The sequence below is a fragment of the Phyllostomus discolor genome, chromosome 7 (assembly GCF_004126475.2).
Source record: "Phyllostomus discolor isolate MPI-MPIP mPhyDis1 chromosome 7, mPhyDis1.pri.v3, whole genome shotgun sequence".
Taxonomy (NCBI): Eukaryota; Metazoa; Chordata; class Mammalia; order Chiroptera; family Phyllostomidae; genus Phyllostomus; species Phyllostomus discolor.
In genome coordinates, this window is record NC_040909.2 from 72,285,502 (window position 1) to 72,298,626 (window position 13,125).

General features: G+C 36.4%; 1 protein-coding gene across 1 annotated transcript in view; it reads right to left on the reverse strand.

Moving 5' to 3' along the window:
• The window catches only part of ATP6V1H (ATPase H+ transporting V1 subunit H), a 128,829-nt gene that overhangs the window by 84,076 nt on the left and 31,628 nt on the right, over positions 1–13,125 (reverse strand). The window contains exons 8-9 of the mRNA XM_028517875.2: positions 8,467–8,564; positions 1,651–1,843 (exon numbers count right to left, since the gene is read on the reverse strand). Coding sequence (XP_028373676.1) covers positions 1,651–1,843; positions 8,467–8,564 — 291 coding nt within the window. The remainder of the gene's footprint in view (positions 1–1,650; positions 1,844–8,466; positions 8,565–13,125) is intronic.

The following is a 13,125-nucleotide window of genomic DNA, read 5'->3' on the forward strand; positions in this document are numbered from 1 at the left end:
TCAAAGCTGGCAAATATATGTAAAAGAAACTAGAAACACCCTACATGCACATCAACACAACAAAGTGGTTAAATAAACCCCTTTACATGAACATGGGTAGAACATGGCCATTAAAAAGAATACTAATATTATGTTCATTGTTACCTGTCAACTATCCTATACCCACCTATGTAAAAGAATTTTGTGTCTATTATTTTTACTTTTTATCCAATCCCAGAGATTTCCCTGTTTTGCTTTCTCCCACCTCCCTAATCTATCACCAAAAATTTCATGTAGCCCCCTTCTGTCATCTTCTTTGATTCTGATGTACAAATTAAGTGGTAAAAATGCCATTTTCTGGAGCATTTTCTCACACCCTTGAGATTTTGCATCCAGGCAATTGTAATCAATTTGGTTCAAATGCACCCATAAAAAATTTAAAAAGAAAAGAATACTGAATATTTACACATATAAAAACATTAGCATATTCATTATATACTGTTAAGAATAAAGTTAAAGAACAGTATTTATCATATGCCATTTTTATTTTTAAAGATAAAACAATTATACATCTATTTATATATTTATCTGTAATGCTTAGAAAATTAAAACGATGTCAGTTACTGTATCAGGCAAATATGATATCAATGTTATTTAAATGTTGCAATATATCTGTACTACATTTTATTTCTGATTTGTTGTTTATTTAAGAAACCATAATAACAAATAATAATTAAAAACAGATTCTGAAGCCAGTAACTTGGATTTGCATGTCTACCACATGTTTACAGTTGCCTCAGAAATACTGCTTGTCAGTAGACCCAAAATCTGAAATAAAATTCCATACTAAAATAAGGACCCCATAAGAGAAAATCCTCAATGATAGTCTCTTGAAACACACTGCAACAAAAAGGACTTCCTTTTTTAAAATTGCATTTCTTGGGGTCGGACTGGTCAACAAAGCCAGGCAGGTTTCAAGTGTACAACTCAAAAAATCTGCATACTGTACTATGTACCCATCACCCAAAATAAAGTCTCTTGGATCCTCATTAACCATGCTTTGCCCACTTCCACCTCCCCACAACCCCCTTACTCTGTCGCTAGGCTATCACTATACTATTGTCTGAGTCTATATGTTATATAAAAAATTAAAAAATAAAAAATAAAAGGATTTCTTCTATCTGAATGTAATGCAATTACAATTTCTAACAAACATTCCAGAACTCGTTTCATCCCTTTAAATGGTTTCCTTGCACATGCCCCATTCTCCCATGGTGTAAATACAAATTAGTGTTTTTTTAATCTATGTTCACTAAGACATCATAGTTTCATGACTATGTGAATAACACTTTTCCCACCCCCTAAAAGCCCTCAAAATATATTCCACAGTAAAAATGCCTCACTTGCCCTGGCTTGCACAGCTCAGTGGATTGAGCGCAGGCTGTGAACCAAAGTGTTGCAGGTTCGATTCCCAGTCAGGGTGCATGCCTGGGTTGCAGGCCATGACCCCCAGCAACCACACATTGATGTTTCTCTCTCTCTCCCCCACTCCCTTCCCTCCCTAAAAAATAAAAATAAAATCTTTTTTTAAAAGTACAAAAAAAGTTTTAAAAAAATGCCTCACACACATACACTATTAAAAAAAAAAACAAAACAAAACAGAACACTTACTCGGAATGCTGCAAGAATGATTCTTGTCACTTTCTCTTTGACAGATTCTTGAAGGATATCAGACAGAACAGGAATGATGTTATAGCGACGCAGGTATTCACACATTTGAGGACTGAATGCCAGAAGCCATATTGAAAAAATCATTTGATACTGGAGTTGAAAGCCACATTTGTTACTCAAAACTCCCATTATGCTGAAAAGGAACACATATTAAGAAAACATTTAGTATGACAGTGTAACAAGAAAGAAGTAACTGATTATTCTTTTTGCACTAATGGAACAAAATTACGTCCTCAGTTTCTTTTCTGCTAGCAGTAACAAGCAAGCTAGATCTCTATTCAGAGATCATTTGCAGCACAGCTTCACTTAACCCTCTCTCCAAAACACAGGACTTCAGCAAACAGCAGCATTTGCTGCAAGAAAGCAATGAAAGAGGAAACACAGCCTTGCAATACAGACGAAGAAACAGTAAAAGAATCTGACAAACATTATAGAAGCTAAATTCAACAGGATGTTCATCTTGGTGAAATCAGATGTTGTATCAAGATTTTGAGTCTAAACAACCAAGACAATCATGTATAACTTTCAAATGTTTAAGAAACTCTGAGAGGAAAGAAGGAATGAGTTTGGCAAAAACCCACCCTGAGTCTAAATTTAACACAACCAGTCATTGAATGTGGGGGTTAGAATTTGAGAAGCTTCTAGTTCAACTGCCCATTTACTGACACAAGAAAACTGGGAAAACTAAAGGGAAATTAAAGAGGTTACACAAAGGAAGAGCACTACGGTAATTTCCCTGGGGAATGCCTCCTTCACACAAGGAAGAACAGAAACCATCAAATTAGGCCACTAAAAAAAGAGCAGAGGGGTTAAGGGACTAAAAACCTACAGAATGCACAATGTAAAGAATGAACTCTAATATAAACTATGAACCTCACTTAGTAAGAATACACCATTACTGGTTCAACAATTGAAACAAATATAGCATACTAGTAGAAGATAATAATAAGAGAAACTATGGAAGGGGAGGTATATATGGGAACTCTCCTCACTTTCAATTTTTCTGCAACTGAAAACTGCTTTGAAACATAAAAGTCTATTAATATAAATAAAATTTAAACCTAATTTTATAATCTATAACTACTAACTTAGTGGAAGGTTTATATTTGCACCATTTCTTCCTTTTAAATTTGTATTCAGTTATAAATTTGCTTGAATCGCCCTTAATTTTTTCATTTATGATTTCTCCCTTGAGTCTTTTCTATTTTGGTTGTTATGTAAGACTTCAGTTTTTAAAATATTGATGGCAGTATTTCAACAGCTGTAAAATCATGTAATTTTATTCTATTACTACCCTAATACCTGGTTTCCTTTTATAATTCTTCCAATTAGTAAAGTAAGCCTTCTCCACTTTGTGATGATGTGGCTGAGACTTCAAGCCACATTTCTGCTTTACTAGCTGGTTCTGCCAATAGGAGGTGCTAGAGGCTGACTGAAAGCTTAGAGGCAAAAGGGAATATCTCCTGTTGGCTTCCTTTTCCTGTATCACTCAGCAGCATTTCTTCATGCTGGTAGCAACTTCTCTTCCCCGAAGCAGCAGCTGAAAGCCTCCCTCAGAGACCAACCACGTGGGTTCCCAACCTATGAGGCCTATACTATAAGCTCAGGGGTACTCACCCTTCTATGGACTAAATTGCAGTTTCACACAGCCCCTCCTTGAAGCATGCAAATTTAGTCATTGCAACCTCTTACCTTTGTTCCCCAGCTTTAGGGGTATCTCCACTAGCTACCACTCCTGACACTTGAGAGTCCTTTTATTTGTTTTCAGAAACCTAGTTAACAAATGTATACCTAGTTAACAGTTCTTTATACTAAATGACCTCTATTAAAATTTAAAACTTTAAATGAACAGAAGGGTTAAGGAGAGGTCAGCACCTCTGTTTTTGTCAGAACCACTGTTGCCAAAATCAAGACAGAAAGGTTTCAAAGAAAGGTGTTGTCAACAATGATGAACACCACAAAGATGTTTAAAAGAATATAAAATTGTCTACAATATATATGATTCCATTGAAAAGAGAAGTCTTCTCCCTGGCTGGTGTGGCTCAGTGGATTGAGTGCCAGCCTGCAAACCAAAGGGTCGCCAGTTGAATTCCCAGTCAGGGCATATGCCTGGGTTGCAGGACAGGTCCCCAGTAGGGGCACATGAGAGGCAACCACACATTGATGTTTCTCTTCCTCTCTTTCTCCCTCACTTCCCCTCTCTCTCTAAAAATAAATAAATAAAAACTTCAAAAAAGAGAGAGAGAGAGGTCTTCTGTAGCCAAACATTAACCAGAATACCTAATGAAGCAAAATAAAACTCCTGTTTACCAGAACACAGTGCAGCATGAAGGGCACACTAAGGAGATGCAAAGGACACAAAGGCCCAAGAGAAACCTAAATATAGTAACTTAACAAATATGTGTCGAGGATCTATGGGGCAGGTACAATGCAAGACATGGGGGTCATAATGGCAGGCAAAACAGAGACTGTGCATGCTCTAAAGGAATTAGAGTCTAGTGCAATGGGAGGGAAGGATTCCCAGGGCAAGTGGCCTTGAGGTGAGACCTGATAAATAAATGGGCATTCACTGCCATTTAGGCAATACACTCCTCTCAAACTGGTGAGTTTAGTGTTACCATTAAAGTTACTGAAAAAATTACTAAATGATGTTGTATAATCCCAAATACTATCTTTGTTAAGTTTTTAATACTATTTTTCAACTAGACTGTAAATTTCTTAGAGGAAAGGACCATTTATGGTTCTTTGTATTCCCCATCATAAATAGTACATTATACAGAGAGTCAAAAAATACAGTAATTGTTAAATCCAAGATTAGAAAGAAGGCTAAGGTCCTTGAGGCCAAAAGAACTATTTAGTGTTCTGTTTTGTTTTTGAAGTAAGGTTTTTCAAAATATCAAGCCAATGCAGGGAGTAGGGAGATAAAGTAGCTAGTTTACTGGCCGATATGTACACTTTCAGACAGCTGCTGCTCTTCAAACCCATGAGCACATCATACCTCATCATGTAACATTACCTAATAACGCAATGTTTTAATGTTTAAAAAAAAATCTTACCTTTCATTTACATACTTATTTATATTTTCAAAATATTTCAATTGTTGGGGTATAACATTTGTGGAGGCAATTTGAACTTCTAGAGGTAATTATCCCAGGTAAAGTCCCCTTTTAGCTCCAGCATTTTTCAAAAAATCAGTGTCAATCTTTAGACTTCTAATGAAGTCAACAATACACAAGACAATGCAAGTATATTTTTGTTCTTATATAGGTATATAAACAGTCAGCAATAGTACTATATCATTTACATAAAAGATTGTTTAAACAAAAACGAAAGAGAGCTTTATGGATAAAAACGTACTGATGTTTTAAAAACATCATTTCTCTTCTCTCTTCAAACAGGCTACCCTCATAAATTTCTCCTCCTCACATGATTCTACTTGTAATTTGAGGAGTACCAAAGAAAACAAAAAAGAAACTTTCAATCCTAAACAAAGGAAATGGAAAAGCAGAAAGCACATGTTTTATTTCCTTAAAAATTGAAAAGATTAAGTAACTTGTATAAATTGCTATCCTATTGTTGAATTAACATATTATGCCTTTCTTAATGCCTATTCTAAATCCACAGATCTTTTTGATTACTTCTAATCTTATTAGTAGTGATCACCATATCAAAATGTGTAAGATGATCATGGAATATTCTAGACTGCACTTATCCCTGTTCTTGTTGCTAAACTGGATGGTTAATATTGTTTACTGTCCCCCAAATACTAAGTTCTAGTACTTACAACAGCAGCATTTAGTTAGCCTCAGTATACCATTAGAGCCTATTGAACCAAATTTTAGTTATTTGAGGGGGGCTTTTTGAGCAATTATAATTATTTGTAGAAATTGGTGTTTTGTGACTTTTATTCTCTCTTACCAGTTTTCTGAAGAACAAAAATAATCTACTTTTTGTTTAACAGAATAAAATTCAATTTATTTTGCAATTATCACACAGATTTTTTAAACCTAAGACATAGTACTAGATCCTAGTGTTTTATGTTATCTATAATTCAAAGATTTACACTATTTCATCATCCTAGATATTGTTTGATCAATAGTCATTCATTATTCCCAACTATGCTAAAAAAATTAAAGCCTAAAAGTATAAGAAATTTATACAATGGACCTGCCTAAGAAAATAATATAATAGTGAAATAAATAAGTACCCTTTCTTATTACATTGCCCAAAATATTGCAACATTTTTTAAAGGATGGAGGTCTACCTTTATTAACATCGTCATCCTATGACTGCTATCCTTACAGCGGTCTGCCTGCAAATCATGCCCTTGGCTGGCTTCTGGGAACTTGACTGGTAAACAGTTCCTTACACCAATACAAAACTTTTCCTAAGTGACAAGGGTGGCTCATAGTACCTACAATGTTTTCACAAACAATATATTTATGCTAAACACCTGCTTTCCTTCTGAAGACTGGAACTTTGCAGCATGCTAAGCAGAGGCTGCCTACCTGATAAGCCTCCAATTAAAACTGTAGGCTTGAAGCCCCTAGTGGGTTTCTTGGGCAGAAACCTCACACAAATGTTCTTGCATTTTCATTGCTGCAGAAAAAGTGTGCTTGTGACCCCCTCATGGAGGAGACAGAACATAAGGAAGCTTCATGTGGATTCTTTCAGAGTCAGCCTCTGCATCCATCCCTACCCTGTCTCTGTAATAAATCTCGGCTAAATGCTGAGTTCCCTAACTCCCTCTGTTGAGTTTCCTGACAGAGTGTGAACAGAGTTGAAAATTCAGGACTTTTTATTTTCTGCCTATAACAATTACCTAAGGAAGGCATTTCAGTTATTAGATGATCAGAAGTTGAAAACAAAGACAGATAGCAATCCATTCTCTAACAATGATGAAATTGGTCACATCTGTAAGTCTTCAGGTAACTAAACCATAAATTTATTTTCTCAAACTCAAAGTTGATGAGTGATCAATATATTTCAAAGGAAAAAAAGAAAATATGGTATTCTCACATAGCCATTCAACATGAAAGACTTCAACACAATGCTTTGCAATAAGAACCTGCACCAATGCATTTTGCCAGAAGGACACGTGAGGGTTTTCTCTCATTTTTGTAATGTTTGTGCACCAAAACTCACTTATTACAAAAAGGTGAGCTATACAAAAATTCTTATTAAAATTTCCAATGGTTGTTTTTCACTATCTCATTATTCTTAATCCCATTAATTATTCATAAATAACTAAATATGTATTTTACAAAGGATCTAGATGGCAAATGGTGATGACTATTTTTCCTCACATACTGTTAAATAAGTAAAACAGATTGAAATTTTGCATCTTGATGTAAGATTACTATTTTATTGAGTAGCTCAGGACAATCCAAATGAAATTCATAAGAACAGCCACCCTAAGAAACTGCATGCAAACACTGGCTGAGAATTATCTAGGGTATTTGGTCCCTTTGACAGGTATATCCCTACACTGAAGATAGGGTGCATCAGTCTACTAGAATCTGAAGACACAGCACCACGGTCATTCAGTGAACTTTTCTGGCTCTGAAGCCTTGCTCACCAAGGAACCATCTGTTGATAAACCAGCTTCCTGTATAGATTTCCCAACAGAGAAACAATGTCTTCACTAACTTAAAAGAATATTTGGTATAAGAGCAGTGAGTTCTCTCACTATGAATCAACAAACTGCCTTGTGGTAGTAAAAGAGGATTTCATATGTTTGTTTTAGGGTTTGGGGACATTCTTTGTATTAATATGTTTGAGTATCCCACAAAGAGTGGACTAATTACACAGCATTACAAAAAAAATGGCTTTTATTCACTCTTTTTTGCATAAGACCTTTTCTTATTATTGTTCCTTTTTATTGAATTTACTGGGGTAACAATGGTTAACAAAATTATACATGTTTCGGGTGCACAGTTCTATACCACATCATCTGTACACTATATTGTGTGCTCACCACCTCAAGTCTCTTTCCATTGACATTTATTCCCTGGTACCCTACCCCACCTCTCTCCACCCACCTACCTCCACCCCAGCAATCACCACACTGTGGTCCAAGTCCATGAGTTGTTTTCCTTTTTTTTTTTTCTTTTTTACTCAGGCCCTCCATACAGCACCCCTAACCCAACAGCTTTCAGTCTCCTCTCCTATCTATGAGTCTGTCACTATTTTGCTTCTTAATTCATTTTGTTCATTAAATTCCACATACAAGTGAAATTATATCGTATTTGTCTTTCTCTGACTGGTTTATTTCACTTAGCATAATGCTCTCCATTCTTATTGATTTTTGCCTGAATTTACCACAAGATAGTTTTATGACTGCTTTACTAATCTGAGTACCTGGAATTTATTCTATCAAGATAAGGTTTTTAGAGGGTGGAAGCAAGGGAAGGAGGTAGGTTTGGCTGGAGTGGGGCGGGGGGGAAATGCAGACAACTGTAATTGAACAACAGTAAAGTAATTTAAAAAAATAAAAATAAATTTTTTAAAAAATTAGGTTTCTATGAGTTCTTAAATTCTTATAATAGCACAGACCAAGCAAGAGAAAGGGGAAATATTCCATCTGGTAGTTATTAGTTATTGACTTCCATGATGGTTAGCACAATCCACTGTTAAACAAGACACAAAACAATTAAAATACTTCTTTTGGATGATTAATATTATTAATTTCTTTGCAAATGTCAAGGATGGATGTTTTTAAATGCTATGCTACATTAAAAGTAAAAGGGCACTCACCAGTTTACCCCATCTGCTTCTACCCAGGCAAAGCGGTACTCATTGACCCGAAGCATCAGCTGCAGACACCCAGCAACACACTGTACATACTGAGAGCTCTACACAAGAAGAAGAACAAGTTTTAAGACTGGAGAGCATTTAAAGTCATGACAACACACATATACAAAAAGTCTGGATTTTTTTTTTACTAGAGTTTCTTTCTCATCACCAGAACATTCAGAAATCCCTAATATTTTTCCAAAAATCAATCCTCATTTTTGCTTTTCTCTCTACCTCTTAGAAATAAAGCAGATTTTTTCTGTCAAATTAAACCTACACAGTTCAAGGCTGCTTAACACACACATAGTGAGGGAAATGAAGGAACAAAGTAATTATGCCTTTGACGTGGTTTGATAATTACTTTGCAATGTTTCATTTCCCCTGAAGAGAGGCACTATATGGAGAATACTACTGTTCAAAATTATAAAATAGCAAAAAAAAAAATACAATTCAAGAGATAAAGTTGTATGCTTTCAGACATGCCTATATTTGAATGATTTTGGTCAAGTTACTGAACCTTTCCAATACTTAATATCTTCACACATAAAGAGGATGACATCCCCAAGCACCCAGAAACTAAAATGAGAACCTGAAAAAAAAACTATATAGGATGTAAAAAGTTTAAATAAACACTTGAAAAAGACTCTATATTTTTTAAAAAGTTAGTTCAAAAGCACTGTCTTAAAAAAATTGTGGTTAAATATAAAGCTAGAATGAACAAAAATAATAACCCCAGGAACTTGCAGGCTCCTCCATTTTAGCAAAGCTAGTAGTGACACTTGGCATTGGATCTTCTCTAAATATTTACTATGAAATTTACATCTATAAGAAATGGAAAGACAAGCGGTAATTTCAGGCTCTAGCCTTAAAGAATAAAAAAAAGTAGTAGTAGAAGGGACTTCTGGTCAAGTTGGAGGCAGAGGTAAACATAGCTCACCACCTCACACAACCACATCAAAATTACAACTAGAATATAGAACAACCATGACTCAGAACTATCAGAAATCAAGCTGAATGGAAAGTCATAGTTTTCAAGTCTGAAAACTATGGAATTAAAGAAACCATATCTATCCAGACTGGAAGGAGGGGTAGAGTCACAGAACAGGCTGGTCCCAATCCACATGTAGTAGATAAAAATTCAGAAGGGATATTTCATGAGCAAAGAGTCCCAGGCCCAAAGCAGGACCCCTGCCCAGGGTTCCAGTGCCAGGGGATAAGTGCTCATAACTTCTGGCTACAAAAACCAATGAGGATTGAGTCAGTGAAAGAAACTTCTGGAGTCCCAAGCAGTTCCACTTAAAGAAACCCACACATGGACTTACTCAGACTCACTCCCTCTGAGCTCCAGCACTGGGGTAGCAGCTTGAAAGGCACCAGTGGCATACAGGGAGGAACTGAAATGTTGGGCATCGAGGCAAGAGCTGGCAGATAGCTTTCTCTCAAACAGAAAGGTGGGCAGAGACCATTGACCCTTTGCTGAGTCCTCCTCCCACAGAGCCACAGAGCTGGCAGGCAGATGCCATATCTGAAAGTTCATCAACTGGCTAATGCTGTTTGCTCCACCCAAGAGATCCCCTAAGACTCCTTCCCACCCAAATTACAAAAATTTTAGGCCCACCAAAAATGTTAACCATGACTTTTCCATATAAATGGCTGATCTTGGCTCATGCTTCACAACTTCCTAAACCCTCTCAACCAAGCAACAGCTGGCCTCAGAAAGCCTGTAGCCCCTGTACCTCTTGCTAAGTGATCCAGGCCCAGTACTATCAGGAGCCCACCCACATTCACAGCTTGGCTTCCTTTGGGAATCTCCAAGCCCAGCACAAGCAGCATCCATCTCAGATTGCTTTATTTCTCATGCAGGGTGGCCCTGGGCAAAACACGGGTGGGAGCAGACCTTAGGCTGCACCACCCAGGAAACCCCAGAGCCTGTGCACCCAGTGGATAGGCCATATCAGAGCACCACCATCCTGCCCCTGCACAACTGATCTTCCACAGAGGGCAGAGGTTGGTGGTCAGTGGTCACAGCCAGTCCTTGAAACTGACTGGCCTGTGTAAATCCCTCCCATTGACCTGCCAACAGCAATCAAGGCTCAGCTACAAGAGAAGGGTGTGTTCAGCCCAAAGGGCATACCTTGAGTACCCAGCTCAAGTGATAGTGGAGGCAGTGCCACTGGACCATACAGGACACTTAGTACATTAGGCCATGCAACCAAGACAGGGAGTTATAGCAGTTCCACCTAACACATAGAAACAAACACAGGGGGCTGCCAAAATGAACAGATGAAGAAAAATGGCCAAAATGACAGAACAGATCAAAACACCAAAAAAAGAACTAAATGAAATGGAGATAAACTATCAGATAGAGTTCAAAACACAGGTTATAAGGATGCTCATGAAACTTGGTGAGGACCTCAACAGCATAAAAACGATTCAGTCATAAACAAAGGATTCACTAGTTGAAATAAAGAACAATTTAAGGGGAAACAACAGTAGAATGGATGAAACCAAGAATCATATCAATGTTTTGGAACATAAGGAAACAAAAAAACAACCAACTAGAACAAGAAGAAGAAAAAAAGAATCCAAAAAAATGAGGATAGTATAAGCAGTCTGTGGGACAACTTTAAGCATTCCAACATTCACATCATAGGGGTGCCAGATGGAGAAGAAACTGAAATCTATTTGAAAAAATAATAAAAGAAAACTTCCCTAATTTGATGAAGGAAATAGACATGCAAATCCAGGAAGCACAGAGAGTCCCAAACAAGATGGATGCAAAGAGGCCCATTCCAAGACACAGCATATCTAAAATGTCAAAGGTTAAAGATGGAGAGAATCAAAAGCAGCAAGAGAATAGCAGTTAATTACCTACAGGGGAGTTCCCATGAGACTGTCAGCCGATTTCTCAAAAGAAACTTTGCAAGGTAGAAGGGATAGGCAAGAAATATGCCAAGTCATGAAAATCAGGGACCTACAGCCAAGATTGTTCTATCCAGAAAAACTATCATTTAGAATCAAAGAGCAGATAAAGTGTTCTCAGACAAGAAAAAGCTGAAGGAGTTCACCATCACCAAACCATTATTACATGAAATGTTAAAGGTACTTATTCAAAAAAAAGAATATAAAAACTATGAACAATAAAATGGTAACAAATACCTGTCAACAACTGAATCCAAACAACAAACACAACAGACAACAACAGAGAGAGAATCATGGATACGGAGAGTATTTGATGATTGCCAGATGGGAGAGAGGTGTTGGGGAATGGGTGAAGAGGTGAGGGGGTTAAGAAGTTCAATAGGTAGTTACAGAATAGTGGATGTAAAATACAGTAATAGGAAAAGGAGTAGCCACAAAACTTATATGCATGACCCATGGACAATGAACATGGTGTGGGGATTGCCTGAGGAAGTAGGGGTTGCTGGGTGGAGGGGGGCAAAGGGGAAAAATTGGGACAATTGTAATAGCATAATCATAATCAATAATATATAATTTAAAATTTGAAAATATTAGAAGAAAACAAAACAATACCATCACAACATGCCCTGGCTGGTAGCTCAGTTGATTAGAGTATCATCCCTGATATGCCAAGGTGGCAGGTTCAATTCCAGTCAGGGCACATACAAAAAACAACCAATGAATGCACAAATTAGTGGAACAACAAATCAATGTTTTTCTGTCTCTCTCTCTCTCTCCCTCCCCCTCTCTAAAATCAATCAATAAATAAATCAAACAACATATCACATCTAATTGAATGCAGAAGTATATATAACAGAGAGTTCAGATGTCTTCAAGAGATTTGTAAAACTGTAAAACAATGGTAGTCTCTCACGAGTTTTTTTATTTTGGAAAATATTTTATTTTTCTTAAAATATGTTATAATGGGTTTATTTTTACTGAACTAATAAATTGTTTAAATTTAAAAAAGATGAAGGAAGAAAGGAGGAGACTCATGGATATTCTATAATTCTTAAAGCCTAATAGACACAATGCTCTGTTTTAATTTAAACAAAATTGGTTAAAAACCTAACACTTCAAAAAAAAAAATCCAGGCACTTATACAAAAACACAGTTATCAAGAAAGATTATTTTAGATTTTACCTAGGAAGTAGTGAACATAGTTGCCCAAAAGCACAATATATCCTGTAATATAATTTGCCTGAAAACTCAAAACATTAGCAGAAATTAACAACCAAATAATAGTGAATTTTTAGCTCTAAAACAATCTTCCATAATGGGAAAAAAATGTGTACTTTTTCCAATAAAGTCAGCAGGTACTAATCCTCGGTGAAAGAGGAATTCCATCTTTCTTGTTGAGAGACATACTAAGTCAGGTTTCTACATATCATCAATAAAAAGACAATCTATGGTATTCTCGCCTCTTCCATTTATAACAATTTTGTCTCAACACAAAAATGTATTGGTTCACTATAAGTCTTCCTTTTCTGTGTCCATTTACCATACTATTTTGAAATACATGACACATTTCAAATATGAAATTTTCATTTTTATTTGTAGCTTCAGAATTCACATTATAAATAAGCATATAAAGATGCTGGTTCTAAAACTGTACTCTCTCCTACTATATACTATGAGGCAATCCAAATACAATTCCAG